The 17,432-nt window shown below is 44.5% G+C and overlaps 5 protein-coding genes across 12 annotated transcripts in view; all 5 read right to left on the bottom strand.

Moving 5' to 3' along the window:
• Positions 1-8: 8 nt before the first annotated feature.
• On the bottom strand, positions 9-3,910 carry tmem185 (transmembrane protein 185). The gene is made up of 7 exons (XM_003966854.3): positions 3,683-3,910; positions 3,002-3,178; positions 2,692-2,899; positions 2,520-2,603; positions 2,237-2,413; positions 2,019-2,142; positions 9-1,794 (listed from the first exon to the last, which is right to left on the bottom strand). Exons 1-7 carry the CDS (start codon positions 3,718-3,720, stop codon positions 1,544-1,546), a joined length of 1,059 nt encoding a protein of 352 aa, XP_003966903.1. The 5' UTR covers positions 3,721-3,910; the 3' UTR covers positions 9-1,543.
• Positions 3,911-5,927: 2,017 nt separating this feature from the next.
• LOC115250705 (butyrophilin subfamily 3 member A1-like) lies at positions 5,928-7,392 on the bottom strand. The gene is made up of 4 exons (XM_029840437.1): positions 7,254-7,392; positions 6,823-7,182; positions 6,686-6,745; positions 5,928-6,604 (listed from the first exon to the last, which is right to left on the bottom strand). Exons 1-4 carry the CDS (start codon positions 7,339-7,341, stop codon positions 6,531-6,533), a joined length of 582 nt encoding a protein of 193 aa, XP_029696297.1. The 5' UTR covers positions 7,342-7,392; the 3' UTR covers positions 5,928-6,530.
• A 119-nt stretch (positions 7,393-7,511) lies between these two features.
• On the bottom strand, positions 7,512-9,360 carry LOC105416841 (butyrophilin subfamily 3 member A1-like). Of its 2 annotated transcripts, XM_029840530.1 has the most exons (4): positions 9,218-9,360; positions 8,782-9,141; positions 8,646-8,705; positions 7,512-8,564 (listed from the first exon to the last, which is right to left on the bottom strand). In XM_029840530.1, the coding sequence occupies exons 1-4, from the start codon at positions 9,303-9,305 to the stop codon at positions 8,491-8,493; spliced, it is 582 nt and encodes a 193-aa protein (XP_029696390.1). In that variant the 5' UTR covers positions 9,306-9,360; the 3' UTR covers positions 7,512-8,490. The 2 variants fall into 2 exon arrangements, with proteins under 2 accessions (XP_029696390.1, XP_029696389.1); XM_029840529.1 differs by having other exon boundaries at positions 7,512-8,705.
• Positions 9,361-9,540: 180 nt separating this feature from the next.
• ankrd46b (ankyrin repeat domain 46b) lies at positions 9,541-12,017 on the bottom strand. The gene is made up of 4 exons (XM_003966853.3): positions 11,894-12,017; positions 10,827-11,169; positions 10,571-10,729; positions 9,541-10,493 (listed from the first exon to the last, which is right to left on the bottom strand). Exons 2-4 carry the CDS (start codon positions 11,135-11,137, stop codon positions 10,277-10,279), a joined length of 687 nt encoding a protein of 228 aa, XP_003966902.1. The 5' UTR covers positions 11,138-11,169; positions 11,894-12,017; the 3' UTR covers positions 9,541-10,276.
• A 134-nt stretch (positions 12,018-12,151) lies between these two features.
• The window catches only part of col4a6 (collagen, type IV, alpha 6), a 58,733-nt gene continuing 53,452 nt past the window's right edge, over positions 12,152-17,432 (bottom strand). For all 7 annotated transcript variants that reach the window (XM_011606634.2, XM_029840521.1, XM_011606635.2 and 4 more), the window contains 15 exons: positions 17,348-17,411; positions 17,161-17,235; positions 16,875-16,982; positions 16,699-16,806; positions 16,548-16,619; positions 16,274-16,393; positions 16,072-16,188; positions 15,832-15,993; positions 15,644-15,742; positions 15,394-15,540; positions 15,077-15,193; positions 14,794-14,985; positions 14,483-14,654; positions 14,292-14,406; positions 12,152-14,161 (listed from right to left, as the gene is read on the bottom strand). In XM_011606634.2, the coding sequence (XP_011604936.2) occupies positions 13,901-14,161; positions 14,292-14,406; positions 14,483-14,654; positions 14,794-14,985; positions 15,077-15,193; positions 15,394-15,540; positions 15,644-15,742; positions 15,832-15,993; positions 16,072-16,188; positions 16,274-16,393; positions 16,548-16,619; positions 16,699-16,806; positions 16,875-16,982; positions 17,161-17,235; positions 17,348-17,411 (1,929 nt within the window). In that variant the 3' untranslated portion in view covers positions 12,152-13,900. The remainder of the gene's footprint in view (positions 14,162-14,291; positions 14,407-14,482; positions 14,655-14,793; positions 14,986-15,076; positions 15,194-15,393; positions 15,541-15,643; positions 15,743-15,831; positions 15,994-16,071; positions 16,189-16,273; positions 16,394-16,547; positions 16,620-16,698; positions 16,807-16,874; positions 16,983-17,160; positions 17,236-17,347; positions 17,412-17,432) is intronic.

Raw genomic sequence — 17,432 nt, 5'->3', positions numbered from 1 at the left:
TTTTTTTAAAAACTGTCACTGAGGTAGAGAAATAGCTATTAAACCATTAGTCATTTTTTTACGTTTGTTATCGCCCTCTACTGGTCACCACAGCTTTTGCATAAGCTGGAGTAACGCTTGTGAACGCTAGGTGTCAGTATTGTACTTTATTTCAAATATCAGACGAACGCACGTTTTATATCAAACTGGATTGATGAAACTTGAATGAATAGCATAGTTTATGTACATAAAGTAGCTCTGTTAACAGTAAGGGATGAGAGGCTGTGAGCTGCATGACAATTTACTTTAAGACTGATATGGAAATCTGACCATTTAATGGATAGACAAGATGTAACAAAACGTAAAACCCCAAACTCCAGTAACATAGAACGGCGTTCTGCATCGTAAACGGGTGGGATATTTTGATTTTCGGAGTGACAGGGTGAGGAAAGTATGACAGACAAAAATTAGGAGTTGTGATTCTGAAAACAATGAAGGGAATTTTACAGACATCTACACCCCAGTGTTGAGTACAGTCTCAGGTAGACATGGTGACTCCTGCACGGACGATAAACAAAAGCGAGTAATCGGAAACGTCCTACCTTCTTCAGCCACCTCCAATCTGGTCCCTATCATGACAACACCTGTTATTTACAATGACAAAAAAGGAATATAAAACCTGACTTTTAACAAAGTGCCATTTCCATTGTTCTATTTTTAGCTCTGGTGTCACAAAGTCTGTCCTCAAAACAATACTCTCATGCCGCGCGTTCATTGAAGGAGGCACTGATTTCCGCATTAATTTTGGACAATGTGAAAGAAATAAAGACTTTAAAAAGACCCAGCTCTGAATCCTTGTGTTATCAAAACGATGCAAGTAGCATTCAAGTAAAATATCTTTTTTTTTTTTTTTTTTTGCATGGTCAGATACAAAGAATTTAGAGTCCGATATCCTGCTACATACTTTACTGACTACAAGAACATGCTGGCTCTTTCAGTGTTCATCTGGGCATGTGAGTATTATGTTGTACACGAGACAGTTCTGGGAAAAAACCCACACCCTTTAACTCGGCCTGAATGGTTAAATTATCGAACAGGAGCAAAACGGGACATTTGATCCCAAACTCCAGCTTGTTCCAATGGTCCCCACCACAGAGCAAGATGGACTCGGTCTCCGATTCAGAGACATCTTAAATTATAGTCCCCTCCACACAGACACGGATCCTGTTTTGTTGCTGGGGGTCTGTTCTCCCCACAGACCGTGGGATAAAATTAGGAGTAACGTGGTGAAACGTCACTGAAAAATTGCAGCCGTCTTTCCTCTCACTTCCCAGCTCCGTCCTCAAATTTGGCAGGGGGGGGGGGGGGGAGTCTTTGCTTTCAAATGTAATCCATTAATCTTCCATCGCCATATTGGCGCTCGCAAGCCACCCGAGCCAGTCGTGCCGGGCATTCCTGGAGCCCTCAAATCCTTGAGGACAGCAGACAAAATCCATTCAAAGTGTCCTTTCCTGTTTAGCTTATGATAAACACACACCTGACCACACCTGCCCCACCGTATTTATTAATCTGGCATGTCGATGCAGAGTTTCGGCGGCGGGACAAAGTATTTCCCAGGACTCTGTGTGATCACCACACCCGTCTTCTTGTGGAACATGGGAGCGATCTTTGGCGGTGGTTCGGGAGCAGGGGCCTCTTCGGCTGCCTCGGGGTCCTCGGTGCGTTGGAGATCGTAGGACACGTTGCCATATTCCCGCAGAAAGGGGAGCAGCTCCAACAGGAAGTGGCAGAAGTCTTTGCGGATACCAAACCACCCTGGAGTATGATTACGACAGTGGAAATATATTTTTACATAATATAGAACATTTGATGTGTGCAACGTTCATGTTTCCCAAGTAGAGTCATGCTGATTGATACCAATACCAACAAGTAGAACTATCAGAGGAGGTATAAATGAAGTATTTTCCGTGTATAACACAGATGTGGTGACAAAAACACTCAACATTCAGTGAAACCTTTTACCAGCTTTAAATACTCACAGTGGTTCCCCCCTTTCTGCCCAAATGTTGTGGCCATGAGTGTGAGCAGAGAGAGCCAGAGTGGCACAAACACGCACACGTAGCTCAGACTGTTGTGGCCGTCCAGCTTGTGCACCAGGAGGATCTAGGGGGGGACACATTTTTACACATCGAAGACAGACGTCCCCACCACCCCTCCCCCAAATCCAAAGAATGGTATATTTGTCACCAACATTCACCTCGAATGTGAGGAGGGGCACGACAATGGTCATCCAGCTGATCGCCATGGTGATGTGAGTCCGCCGCTGCTCAGCGATGATGTCGATGGAGCGAAGAAAAAGGACAGACCAGATGATGTAGTAGAGGACGACAAGGCAGAGGAAGGACATCAGGATCCACAGTGGGACGCACACCACCTGCAGCACACGCAGAGGGATTTGGTTTTAATAAAAACAACATCATTCTTCTCTCACCGAAGAAAAAGATCAAAATGTCTTCAATAACTCTGGGTGTGTCTCTCACCAGCCAGGGCCAGTTAATGATCCTGTCCAACCTGAGAGCAATGAAGATGAACTGCAGAATGTTCACTGAACACAACACCTCCAGCTGAACAGAGAGAGGATCTTTAGACAAACCAAAAACAGTCCTGATACATACCAGAGATCATTTCCTCCACAAACATCCGGTTGGTTACCTCCAGAGATCGGTCGTGCCTAAATCCCCAGACGCACGCTGCTACAGAGACTGGTGATACGAAGAACAAGGGCATAAAGACGAGCAGCCAGAAGTAGTTCCCTCTCGCCACGCGGTCGCACACCAGCACTTCGAACATCAGCAGCAGCACATGTAGTCCCACAGCGATTAGCATCGCTTTGAACTCCACACACGTCTCCCCTTCAGCCCTGACAAAGCATGGTTCAAACATTAGAACGTTCCAGGCAAGAGAAAATGAGTGTGGAAGCCAAGTCAAACCAGGTGTGCGCCCGCCGTGTGCCTGAGTCTACCTGTACTGGGGGTTGTGTGCCCAGACTCCAGTGCCAACCGCAGCCCCAATGATGACCAAAAGCTTCCACAGCCATATTGGGGTGAAAACGGCCCAGTAACTCCACTGGATGACTCCATCCAGCCGTAAGGACAGCAGCACAGAGAAGAGCAGAAGACAGGAGTAGATCAGGAACTTACTGGAAAAGAAAGAAATGATGACAGTTGAAAGCAAAGTTAGGGTTTTCCGAATGGATGGTTGTGAACGCTTCACTGTTCTGGGAGAAGAACTCTTAAGTCCACAAGCTTCAATCTCTTAATAGTACGGCAATGGAGAGTCTAGAAGTATTTAATTCCTTTCTTACATGCGGACCGAAATCGTTTCTATATACAAGTTGTACTCTTGAAGCATAATTGTATTAATCTGATTACACATTAGACCTGGCCGTTTCCTGCGATTATTGAAAACACATGCAGAGTTTCTGTAAATAACGTTGTTTCAGTTAGCACGTTAGCCGGGCCTGGCCCGTCAACGCTCGCCACGTTGTTTTACTTGAATTATTGCGTGGTTCGCGTAAACTTTATCGTAATTATCAGACATCTTCCCACGTTAACGGGCATTTAAATGAATCCCGTATGTTCTCCTTGAGCGCTGTTAGCTTGATACAAAGCAGCTAAAGTCGGTGGATCGTAGCTAACGTTACCTGGGATTGAAGTCCTGAAAGAGTCCTCTTAAATTCATGGTGTGATAAATGTCTCTTCAGCCTGACAGCATTAATCGGCCGTTACGTTAACAGCTTTTACCCCAGAACCTGTATCCTCTCCATAGTAATTTCGGCGAAATTAGAGTTTTCGTACTCAGGTTCATTACGACTCTTTACTCGCCACCAGTGTTTTGTTTTTTTTTCTTCTTCTCCCCTTTCGGCTCGTCACGTGACTTTGTTTTCCGGAAATACCCGAATCGACTCCGAAGATGACGCGTAAATTCAAATCAAATCAAATCAATCTTTATTTATATAGCGTCTTATACAATCAAAATTGTTTCAAGGCGCTTTCCAGAATCCCAGGGCCTGACCCCAGACAAGCAACAGTGGCAAGGAAAAACTCCCTATTAACAGGAAGAAACCTTGAGCAGGACCAGGCTCATGTAGGGGGACCCTCCTGCTGATGGCTGAGAGGAGAGGAGAGGAGAGGAGAGGAGAGGAGAGGAGAGGAGAGGAGAGGAGAGGAGAGGAGAGGAGAGGAGAGGAGAGGAGAGGAGAGGAGAGGAGAGGCACAGAGCACAGAAACACACACAAAAATACACTATACAACAGGTCAGCGGGGCCGGCTGCCACTGCCACCTTGTAGGACCGGGGTACATAACCTGACACTAAAGAACCATTGATCTGGTCCAGGATAGAGCTGCCTATCAATGGTAAAACATCCTTCAACAGGTGTGTTGGGATGGGATCTAAGAGACAAGTGGTGGTCTTGGATTTCTGAATTAGCGATGACGCCTCAGAAAAATATACAGGGCTGAAGGAGTTTCAGGGCTCGTTGGAGACCCTGCATGTTCCCACAGTCAGCACATCTGGTGATGGTCCAGTTGTTGGGATGGCCTGGTTAGCTTTCTCTCTGATAGCTAGAACTTTATCAGTGAAGAAGCTCATGAAGTCTTCACCACTAAGGGAAGAAGGGATATGTGGATCTAAAACACTGTGACTTTTAGTTAATTTGGCCACAGTGCTGAAAAGAAACCTGGGGTTGCTCTTATTTTCCTCAATTAAAGAAGAAAAATAAGCTGTTCTAGCCTTGCGGAGGGCCTTTTTGTAAACTAATAGACAGTCTTTCCAGGCTACATGATAGCTGTCTGTTTTACAAGAATGCCACTTCCTTTCCAGTCTTCGCACTTTCTGCTTGAGGGTCCTGATATGTGAATTATACCAGGGGGTACACCTCCTCTGATTTACTATTTTCTTTTTCAGGGGGGCAACAGAATCAAGCGTGATTCTCAGTGAGGTTGCTGCACCTTCAGCAATAGAGTCAACCTCAGCAGGGCTAAGATTATAATGATTGATCCCTGGGGAATCACACAGTGGTCCTGGGATCAGCACAGGGATCACTTCCTTAAACTTAGCTACAGCATTATCTGAAAGACATCTGCTATAGTAAGACTTTGTTCTGAGCATAGAAGAATCCTTGATCATAAATGTAAAAGTGATCAAAGAATGGTCTGACAGGACTGGGTTCTGAGGGAACACTGACACATGGTCTACCTCAACACCATAAATCAGAACTAAATCTAAGGTGTGGTTGAAGTTATGAGTTGGTTGGTTTATCTGCTGGAGGAAACCAACTGACTCAAGTAATGAAATGAATCCATTTCTAAAGCTGTCATTTACAACATCTACATGAATATTAAAGTCTCCAATGATAATGACTTTGTCTGTTCTAAGGACCAAGTCAGATAAGAAATCAGAGAACTCAGACAGGAACTCTGAATGTGGCCCAGCAGGGGGCCGATATACAACTACAAACAGAAGTGGCTTTTCTGTCTTCCAGTTCAGATGAGTGATGCCACGAGTCAGGCTTTCAAATGAGCTGGAGCCATATTTTGGTCTAGGATTAATTAATAACTTGGAGTGATAGATTGCTGCCACTCCCCCTCCTCGACCAGTAACAGGAGGAATGTGATAATTAAGATGGGTAGGATTCAAGATTTACTTTGTCCATCCCCGTAGGGTAATTGAATTGTAATAGCAGCCTACACATGGAGGAATATAACTATAGTCTATAGACACAAATATCAGCAGGTGTATTTACAAAGTATAGAAATAGAATAAATAAAATACAAATAAGAATAGAACGTGGGCATAGAGATAAAGACAAGAATAAATTATAAGCATATTTACATAAATATAGAATAATATAGAAATACAATTACAACATAAACATTAAACAAATGAGTTGCTGTCCAAAGTCTATTTATTTAATCGTGTCTTCATTTATTTAGCCACAAAATTTGAAACGTATGAGAACAGAGACATTGTGTTTAAATGAGGAAGATCATGGTTTAAAAATCACAAGAAGCAGCGTAAACTGTAGGATTATTATCTTCACTTGAGATGTGAGTTCAGGTCAATGTAGGTAGAAATGTCGATTCACTGCATAATATGTTAAAAGACTGAATGTGCATTTTTGCAAAATGTGCATGTCTCAGAGGCTAGTGCATAATATCCTGTCATTTAAATAAAGATAATTTAACATTATAAATAAGAGCATGGAGAGGTGACTATGACAAGAAAGAAAGGAAAATTCAAACTTTCTTATCCATGATATGCAAAAAGATAACTTAAACACACTGAGGACATTTTACTACAGTCAAACCCGATTATATTATCAGATTATTACACAAAGGCAGTCTAAAACACTGTGACATGTTCTTGCAGGAAATTCTAGGTTTATTTTTAAGTCACATGTTGCACATATTTTTACGCCACAGCCACCACCTGTGTGATCGGACCTTTCCAGATGGTTACCACTTCCGTTCTTCACCTTCATATGTGGTTTTTAAATTAACATGTGCACTGCGACTGCAATGCACAAGATCCACAAACCGATGGAGGACTGTCTGCAAGAAGCACCTGAGAAGATAATTTGTGTTCTTGAAGCATTGATGGGGGAGAAGTCACTGAATCGAAGCATTTTGGCCAATATTTGTTCACCTGTAGCAGATGTCTCATTGGGCTGGATGTTATTTGGATGCAGCAGTGTCTCCGGAGTAACTGGAGGGGGGTTGTCAATTAATATAATGGTCAATTAATGTGAATTATTGAAGGTGGAGCCATAAGGCGCAACTCACCCAAGAGGTGGACCAGAGTGAAGCTTTTCATTGTCGGCAGGTGACACCTGTAACGGCCGCTATCGATCTGAGTCACATTGCTGATTCGGAGAGAAATGTCCCCGCGTCGAAGGCCTTCGAGAGACAGCGTGGTTCTGCCGTGGTATGACGGCGCCTTCATGTCCAGAAGCTCCTGGCCGTCCCGGTACACGTGGACGTAGTCTACTTTCTCCGAAAGGTCTTGAGGATGAGAATCGACTATGGCCCATTCCAGCGGCAATTCGACCACGTTGTCCTTCGGCTCCACAAAACAAGGCAGGACCGCATCTTCACCCTCAACAGCCAGGACAGGATCTGAGGACCCGATCACCCGAAACTTACCTAAAAAAGCGCGAGAGTTGAGAAGTTTGCGATGATCCCCCCCCTTTAGTCTCTAGAATGATGGACTATACCTTCGACCGCGTGGGAGAGAAGCCTCAAAGTGAGAAGTAAGATGTAGCGGAGGTTTAAAAAGTTGGTCTTCCTAGAAGTGAGTAGCATGTTCAACCAGGTTCATTTAGCTGCTTATCATGTTTTATTCAAATGACTTCCCTTAAACCTTCACGGGACCCCCCCTCCCCCTCGTGGCAGAAAACGAGTAATTGAACGGAAGGTTTTTTCGAATGCACTGTTCACAAAAACAAGACAAACACAATTTATTCATCTTTTACATTAAATAAAGTTTTATGTTAAATGTGTCAGTCACAGAAAATCAACACTGGAATTAAGGAGCATTTAAAAATATACATGGTTTACAAAAAAAAGGTGAATATACAACAAAAGGAATGATCATTACAGGCTAACGAGATGGGGCACCTTATGTACAAAGATACTGACAACATGGCAGCAACACAAAGCATTTCTCCCCAAAAAAGGCACGCAGTCAAGGTGCGTTCCTGTTCGGTATAGATGCAGACATACAAGCGTTTTGCCCGATGATAGTGGTGAACAAAAGGTCGGAACAGGAGAGTGATCAGATGATGAAGTGCAGGGTTTGTAGGATTAATCAAAATGTACATTAATGAAGGAAATGAATACAGTCATTTATTTGATAAATAACACAAAAAAGAAACCGTGGTAGAAAAACAGTGGAAAATATATATTTTGTAACAGAAGGGACGGCTATAAAGGAAGTGAAAAGGCATTTAAACAGCAAGAAATGGTGACGGTAACAGGTTATTATAACAAAGACGACCGTCTGGAGTTTCAGACGTGTTTGTGTTTCCAAATCACAACCTGGGCTGCAAATTATACGAAAAAAAGAAGACAAACTGGCAACGGTTCTGGTAGAAATCAGCGGCAAGCAGTATTTGTATATATATCTAACGCCCTCATGCTGCTTCTTCACAACCCTCCTCCTCCTCCTTAGTGCACCAGCTCCAGCTGACTGGTGGAGAACGGCAGGACGCCGCTGACGTAGTAAGCGATGCCCAGGGAGAGCAGGGGGATGACCACCAGCAGCAGCAGGACCCTCCAGAAGCCCAGGTCCTCCACAAACTCCTGCCAAGTGGTCCTGAAGCTGGACAGCACACCCTCACTGCTCTGAAGGTTGGGGTTCAGGAGAGAGTGGCTCTCCATTTGTGCAAAATGTGCATGTCGCAGAGGCTAGTGCATAATACCACTTCCGTTCTTCACCTTCATATGTGGTTTTTAAATTAACATGTGCACTGTGACTGCAATGCACAAGATCCACAAACCGATGGAGGACTGTCTGCAAGAAGCACCTGAGAAGATAATTTGTGTTCTTGAAGCATTGATGGGGGAGAAGTCACTGAATCGAAGCATTTTGGCCAATATTTGTTCACCTGTAGCAGATGTCTCATTGGGCTGGATGTTATTTGGATGCAGCGGTGTCTCCGGAGTAACTGGAGGGGGTTGTCAATTAATATAATGGTCAATTAATGTGAATTATTGAAGGTGGAGCCATAAGGCGCAACTCACCCAAGAGGTGGACCAGAGTGAAGCTGTTCAGTGTCGGCAGGTGACACCTGTAACGGCCGCTATCGATCTGAGTCACATTGCTGATTCGGAGAGAAATGTCCCCGCGTCGAAGGCCTTCGACAGACAGCGTGGTTCTGCCGTGGTATGACGGCGCCTTCATGTCCAGAAGCTCCTGGCCGTCCCGGTACACGTGGACGTAGTGTACTGCCTCCGGAAGGTCTTGAGGATGAGAATCGACTATGGCCCATTCCAGCGGCAATTTGACCACGTTGTCCTTCGGCTCCACAAAACAAGGCAGGACCACATCTTCACCCTCAACAGCCAGGACAGGATCTGAGGACCCGATCACCCGAGACTTACCTAAAAAAGCGAGAGAGTTGAGAAGTTTGCGATGATCCCCCCGCCCCCCTTTAGTCTCTAGAATGATGGACTATACCTTCGACCGCGTGGGAGAGAAGCCTCAAAGTGAGAAGTAAGATGTAGCGGAGGTTTAAAAAGTTGGTCTTCCTAGAAGTGAGTAGCATGTTCAACCAGGTTCATTTAGCTGTGAATCAGGACGGAAACCTTCAGGTGCAAACGCGGGAAACCCCCCCACTCCCCCTCGTGGTAGAAACTAACCAAATGAACGGAAGGTCTTTTTCGGTCAAACAGCGTAAATTTGAGTCAGTCTAAAGCACATGATCGCCATGCCAACTAGAAAAAAACCACACAATGTAAATAACTCTGGGAATATTAATGTGAAAAAAGGAGAACGCACTGTTCACAAAAACAAGACATAAACACAATTTATTCATCTTTTACATTAAATAAAGTTTTATGGTAAATGTGTCAGTCACAGAAAATCAACACTGGAATTAAGGAGCATTTAAAAATATACATGGTTTACAAAAAAAAGGTGAATATACAACAAAAGGAATGATCATTACAGGCTAACGAGATGGGGCACCTTATGTACAAAGATACTGACAACATGGCAGCAACACAAAGCATTTCTCCCCAAAAAAGGCACGCAGTCAAGGTGCGTTCCTGTTCGGTATAGATGCAGACATACAAGCGTTTTGCACGATGATAGTGGTGAACAAAAGGTCGGAACAGGAGAGTGATCAGATGATGAAGTGCAGGGTTTGTAGGATTAATCAAAATGTACATTAATGAAGGAAATGAATACAGTCATTTATTTGATAAATAACACAAAAAAGAAACCGTGGTAGAAAAACAGTGGAAAATATATATTTTGTAACAGAAGGGACGGCTATAAAGGAAGTGAAAAGGCATTTAAACAGCAAGAAATGGTGACGGTAACAGGTTATTATAACAAAGACGACCGTCTGGAGTTTCAGACGTGTTTGTGTTTCCAAATCACAATCTGGGCTGCAAATTATACGAAAAAAAGAAGACAAACTGGCAACGGTTCTGGTAGAAATCAGCGGCAAGCAGTATTTGTATATATATCTAACGCCCTCATGCTGCTTCTTCACAACCCTCCTCCTCCTCCTTAGTGCACCAGCTCCAGCTGACTGGTGGAGAACGGCAGGACGCCGCTGACGTAGTAAGCGATGCCCAGGGAGAGCAGGGCGATGACCACCAGCAGCAGCAGGACCCTCCAGAAGCCCAGGTCCTCCACAAACTCCTGCCAAGTGGTCCTGAAGCTGGACAGCACACCCTCACTGCTCTGAAGGTTGGGGTTCAGGAGAGAGTGGCTCTCCATGGCACTGCGACACGCAGGGCGATCATGAAACAACAACAGTGTCAGAACGAGTTGGCTTACTCCACGCTCTTCCACACTTACCTCTCACTGTCAGCCATCTGCATGGTCTCCATTTTGGAGTGGGGTCCTCTGTTGAAGCCTTTCACCTCCTGCTCCTCCAACCCTTCAAGGAGACGGATGGCGTCTTTGTTAACGCCGCGTCTCTTCGCCAGCACCAGTGGGGTGGATCCATTGTGGTTACTGTAAAACAGGGTTTAAAGTCAAACAACAATGGAGGAGGAAAAAAAACAACACAGGTTGTGAATTTCTGTCAGGTGAGAAAAATATCAGAGCTTACCAAATATCGATCTTCAGACCATTGGAGACCAGGAACTGTATGGTATCGACATGGCCACACAGGTGCAGTGCTGTGTTTCCTTGATAATCAGTGGCCAGCAGATCAGCTCCAAACTTGTGCAGGAGGCGGCAGATGTCCACATTCCCTCGGGCGGCAGCCAGGTGGAGGCCGGTGCGACCCCGGTTGTCACGGATGTTGGGGTCACACCCCGTTTCTAGGAGCCTCTTGGAGAAAGGTAGGTCTCCATCAATGCAGGCCTGCAGCAGAGGCACGTTGGTCTGCGACGAGTCGTTGATGAAGACATAGGACATGTCCGAGTGGGTATCAGAAAATTCCAGCGTACCTGAAGAGAGGGAAACCAGACTTAAATATATGGGCAAAGTGTTTCGGCCATTCTTGGCTTGAGAAAATTGAACTGGGTTTGTTTAGTTTTATAGAACACGTTTCAACTCTTATCCAAAAGGCTTCTAAAGTAACTGGTGGGAATCGCAGTTACTGAGTTACTTTGCTGGTTTATCGAACTGGTCGTTGGGGGTATTTCTCATTATTAGAGGACCATCGCGGTTATGATATGTGGGTTGTGAACCAACAGCATTATGACAGTGCATTGTTTGACAATTGTTCACACCCAAATTCACGTTTTAATAACGTTATATTCATTCGGTTTTAGACAGCAATAATGAAAGTCACCTGGAAAGCTGCACAAATATTGTTTTGACTCTTTCCTGGCCTTGAAATGTATGACGTAGTTTACCTAAAAGTGGCTAACGCCAGCAATACTTGGCTAAAAAAACACAAAGCACAAATACGCAAAAACAACATAAAGTGTAGTGTAAGCATAGTCTTTTCGGATATTCGACTCGTCTCATGAGTACACGAGTACAATAAAGTGTAGACGATATTAGCAGACTCTAAAGGCAGAAAAGCTAGCGTAGCTAACGATAGCTCGGATGAGCTGACGTTCCAGAAAAATAATTAAAACAAATGAATCTATGGTTCAGTAATGGAAATAGAATGAAATAAACGTAGATGTGAGCCCGTGTGCTATATTCACAAAGAACATTCACCTGTTGATATGTCCCTAATTAGAAGAAAAAATAAATCTTCACTGCAGCACTAGCGATGGCAGTTATGTTTTTGTTGTGATGTCGAACTTCCGGTTTCCACAGCTAATGTGATGCTATATACCGCCACCTAGCGGTCACTATGGAATCACCAATCTGTACGAAGTGGATTTTTATCAAAATCTTTTGATAAAATAATTGCATATTTTTTTTAGCGATGTGGGGAAAAAATGAGAAAGAACTGTACATCATAACTGTTCAGTTTAAAGACTTTATTTTAAAGTGAGCACAGAAAACACAATACAGTAACAGACGTGTTATTGTTTCATGGATCCTCTTTGAGGAAAACTGTAATTCTTTTTCGGTCATTCCAGGCACTTATTTTACTCCTTAAAGCATCTTAGGTTTGGAACATGGGCTAAGGACCAAACAAACAATAAAATCAGTTGCTGTGTCTGTTATATCATTAAAGGTGAATATATTTTTCATATAAAACATAAACCTAAAGGCATTCTTTCATAATATTTAATGTACACATCATTATCTTCCCATTCCCTCCAATCTCAGTACATAATCCAGGAAATAGTCTGATGTCTTAAGTAAAATAATTACAGTCTAGATTACAAAAAAAAGGCCGGCAAAAAAGAGAAAAATAGTAGTAAAATGTTACATGTAATAACATCAGGGCTACCAGAAGAGGGGAGTGAGATAGAAGAAGGGACTAGAAAGCAATGAGCTTGACAGAGTGGTCATAGTGGTTACAGCTCACCCAGTAGCTTTTACTGTCCAAGCTTAATGGGCAGGAGATTCATTTTCCATGAAGAAACTAAATTTATCATTGGACATTTTGATCTTCAATCGCTTCCCAAAAGAAATCTCTCTTACATTTTAAATCATCAGAACAGAAAAAAAATGAAGCATCTAAACTTTTTTTTTTTTAAATTATCCCAATTCATAAATTTGGCTGCAAAGATCAACATGTACATCTGCTTTCATATCCAAGAATAGAAAAAAAGGCAGGAGGAAAATAGAGGAAAATGAAGAGGGAAAAGCATCAGAACCTAAACATACTTTGCTTGAAAAGGCAGTCGCGATATATACAGCAATGATTAAAAATCTGTTTGGCGTCCTGTTTAAAAAAACAACAACACTATTTTGGTCACAAAGTTAAGATGAAAGCCTGTGATGGCGAAGAAAAAAACATGCTCCTTGACCTGTTTCTAACTAGTTGAGTTTACATCAGTGCAATATAGTGTACATGAATGTGTCATTAAAGACTGAAGTAAAGTTGTGTGAAGCACCAGTCATCATTTAAAATACAGAGGGATCCCAAATTTGTTAAACATTAATAATGCATAGAAAATATCAACTAATGGTTGGTGAGTTTGCATGTTTTGCATGATTCAAGCTGGACATTAATGTCACGGCTAGTTGTAGAATTAACCTGAACAAAGATCAGAAGTATTCTTTTTCTTCTTTACATGCAGAACGTGCAGAGCCATTTTTGGAGACCAAGAACACAGCAGGAGGTGTGAAAAAAAGGAGGAGCTAAGCTTAAAAGAGCAGACGACCACTTCAGCTCGATCAGTTCAGAATTTTCTGTTGCGTTTGTCTTGTCAGGCTGAGCTGACTCGTCTGAAGCGGACGCCCGGTCCTGCTGTGTAAGTGGTGCGGTACCGTCCAGAAGGGTCGCCACTCTCCGAGGTAGCCGAGGGCAACCAAAGCCTTTAACGAGAAAGCACGTGTAATACGGACACAAAGAACATAAACGATAGCACCATTGTCAGTGTTAGCTGAGAGAAGAGCGCTTACACAGCGGCCCTTCTCTTCCTACTTCCTCCCTTAGGAATTTGTTTAACAGAACATGAATATCTAAAGAGGGCTCTACAAAGGGAGCCTGTTTGAATTCTGAAAGCACCAGTACCGGTAACTCAGGAGAGAGACTCTTAGTCAGTCACGTGTTCTTGTTGATTCTAGACCTCATCCACACATCATCATCACCTCCTCCTACTACAAGAGCTTGCTGCAGACTTGGCAGCGGCTGACTTTGGAGCGTTCCTGGCCTCCCTTTAAGGTCTCCTGAGATGGCGAATAGATGAACTCCTGGTTGGGGTCCACAGTGGTGAGCCAGAAGCTGTATTTGTTGGCAAAGTAGTGGCAGGTGCCCTTGGCGCCGTTGCACTCGATGAAAGGTGTGGCGCGGAAATCCTCCAGGCAAGAACCGGGGGACACCAGGGACTGTCCGCCGCCCTCAGCGCCGGCTGCCGTGTGCTGGAGAGGGAAGAGGGAGATGGGTTTGTTCCCAGAAAATTTGACTAAAGGTTGAACCATTCGGGGCTGAACTGTTGTGTTAATATTCTTTCTTTATATACTTGATGGCCTTTTTTAGCATTTAAATTACCATGAGGAAGGAGTATCCTATCCAGAGGCTCCTCCAGCCGGGAGGACAGGTGGGAATAGTCATGTCCTGACTGTGGACCGCCACGGCCTGAGATGGAGCCTCACACACTGAACACCTAAAGGGATGGAGAGCAGCATTACCCATCTGCATATGTGTAACAGTGCGCCCAGTACTACGGCGGCATGTGGTACCTGCTAATGTAAGCCTGTATCTGTGAGTCGGCCACAGGCATCATGGGTATGGACGCGGATGTGGACAGCCAGTAGGACTTGTCGTTGCGGCTGGCGTAATAGCAAACCTCGTTGGGGGAGCAGTAGAGGAACGGGATGGTGCTGAATCTAGGAAGGCAGGACCCAGGTTGTCCTGGAGGAAAATAGGAAAAGACGGACTGTAGAGAGGAGTGTAAAATCCGCTTTATTCAACTTAAACTGTGTCGATGGATTCATCATAGGGAGCAAGAAGAATAATAAATGCACCACATGAATGTGTTGGCGGAACATACCGAGGTCCTGGTTGTGGGCCTTTTCCTGCCCCTCAACATAGAGCAGACTGTATCCATCCCAGAGCTTAGCCATACCCTGAGGACACATGGGGACCTGAGAGTCCTGGCTGTGCTTCACTAGAGTGTAGCCAATACTGTAACTGCGGCCGACAGCACCAGGAGGGCCTGGGGGTCCGCTTTTGCCAGGGGAGCCTAAAATATCAGCATATGTTAGTGCAATCAGTGGTCTTGGTACCCTGATGGTCAATGTGTCCTGCGCACGAGAGAATGTGAGAGTTGTGACCTTGGTCTCCAGTGGGTCCGGGAAAACCAGGAGGTCCAGGGTCACCTGAACCTCCGGGGAGACCAGCAGTTCCAATCCTGCCAAGTTTGCCCCCATCACCAGGACGACCCTTAGGACCTGAAGAAGAGGAATCAGTGTTTTAACACGATTATTAGGAACATCTGTGATGTTAGGTAACTGCAAGATAACAGCCAAATAACAGCTGCATAACTAATAAAAATACAATTAACCTGTGAGAAAATGCTTTCATTTAATCAAATTTTTGTTACTTTTGAAATGTTTTAGCATTTTTTGAACAGGGTGACTTCAGTACTTGCCTGGACGTCCTGGAATTCCAGGTTGACCAAACTCTCCTGCGCTGCCGTCAGCTCCATTTCCACCCTGATATCCCGGATCACCATACTGACGCGTATAAGCTGTGGGAGGAAGTGTGACTCCAGGGATACCCTTCCGACCGGGACGTCCTGGTAAGGAAAAGAAGTAGGATAAAAGAGCAGAACATTTCATTGTGCATGTCCGGCACCATCAATCACATGATAAAACTCTAGTTGTTCAGTGTCAGCATACCACTAAATCCTTTGGGTCCTTTGTTTCCATAGTAACCAGGGTCGCCAGGGTACCCTTTAAGACCGGGACCACCGTTGAAGCCAGTTTCACCTTGTGCTCCTGAAAAGCAGAATGCGTTAAACGGTTGGCCAACCTTCCTTTGTTGAAAAACCAAAACATGGATTTCATTTTGGATTTCACCGTTTTACCTTTTAAACCAGGACTACCAGGAACTCCAGGGCCTGCTGGCAGTCCAGCTTCTCCTTTTCTGCCAGGGGAACCGGGAAAGCCTGGAAGGCCAGAGTCACCTCTGTCTCCTTGAGCTGTGCCTGGACCAGGTGGGCCCGGTGGTCCTGGACGACCCTGGAAACCTGTAATGGAAAGAATGGGAGTGGTAAGTGATCATGTAAAGTAAAGCAAATCAATACATATAAGAGTGATGTATTCACCATATTGTCCATCAGGTCCAGGGAGGCCAGGGTCTCCTGGAGGACCTTGAACATCTGACCCAACAGTCTCACCAGGAGGCCCGGGGCGACCTGGGAATCCCGGAAGTCCAGAAAGACCTGACCCAGGATGAAAACAGACATGATTTAAATTAAACAATTTAATTCATTTCAATAAATCTCGCTCTCCCAAGGTCTATTTCACCTGAATCTCCCCTTTCTCCCTTTGATCCAGGAAAACCTGGACCTCCAGGGAATGAGACACCTCTCTCTCCTTTCAAACCAGGAATACCTGGGGCCCCTGGGTTACCTCCTGCACTCCCACCTGTAAACAAACTTTTTTTAAAAATTGACTCACTGGAAAACAGGAAATGACCAGGCTTAGGGGTTAGGGTATGGATTTGGTGGTCCCCAATCCCAACAGCTGCTGGTGAAAGTTCAAGTTTCAATTAGTTTTTTGGGCATAATGAAGTCTGTACCTGGAGTTCCAGGGAGGCCTTTGGGTCCACCGAGGCCGTTAAGTCCATCCAAACCAGAGGATCCACTTAGACCTGCAAAACCAGAGCAAATGTTCTGGCCGGTTTGTGGTCTTGTGTCACCCGAAGACACAAACTGTGTCCACTGTCTCACCTTTAGCTCCAGGATATCCAGGACCTCCAGGCAGACCTGGGGTACCATCAGCTCCTCTTCTTCCTGGAAAACCGGGCTGACCCTTTGGCCCGGGAAAACCTACAGGGCCTGTGGAGAGAAGAGTGGAAATAGGTTAAGATCTAATCCTAGCATCTCCTTCTCACCTCCGTTCTCACCTGTTACTCCAGGCAGTCCCCCTTCACCAGGACCTCCCTTCACTCCAGGAAAACCTGGGCTTCCTGAAAAGCCATTATCACCAGGGGCACCATCATTACCGCGACCACCTGAGGAGGGAAATGAATCCAGTTATTTGAAATAAAGCTAGAGAGATACACTAGGTGTATTATAAGATTCACAAATAATGAAAGTTGTGATTAAAAGCACCTTATGATGCAACAGTTAGTTCACTATTAGGTTTAGATAAGATGTAGGTTTAATAAGACTAAATATGCCGTTGCTTACCTGGGAAACCTGGATCTCCACGCTCGCCTTTGGCTCCTGGTCCTCCAGGATAGGCATAAAAGTCTCCAGGTTGACCTGAGTCACAAATCAATCATGGAAATATGTATTTGTGCATGTGAGCACTCATCCGTAAGGCTTAAAGGTTAATGGTGTCGTGGCTGTTTAGCATTATTTGCACAGCTTTCACCTTTGCTACCAGGTCGACCATAACCTCCAGGTTCTCCAGGTAATCCAGGAGCTCCATCATCACCCTGAAAGATGCAATCAGAACC

This window comes from Takifugu rubripes, chromosome 8 (assembly GCF_901000725.2).
Source record: "Takifugu rubripes chromosome 8, fTakRub1.2, whole genome shotgun sequence".
Taxonomy (NCBI): domain Eukaryota; kingdom Metazoa; phylum Chordata; class Actinopteri; order Tetraodontiformes; family Tetraodontidae; genus Takifugu; species Takifugu rubripes.
The sequence above is the reverse complement of the archived record's forward strand: the minus strand, read 5'-3'. Positions and strand labels throughout refer to the sequence as shown.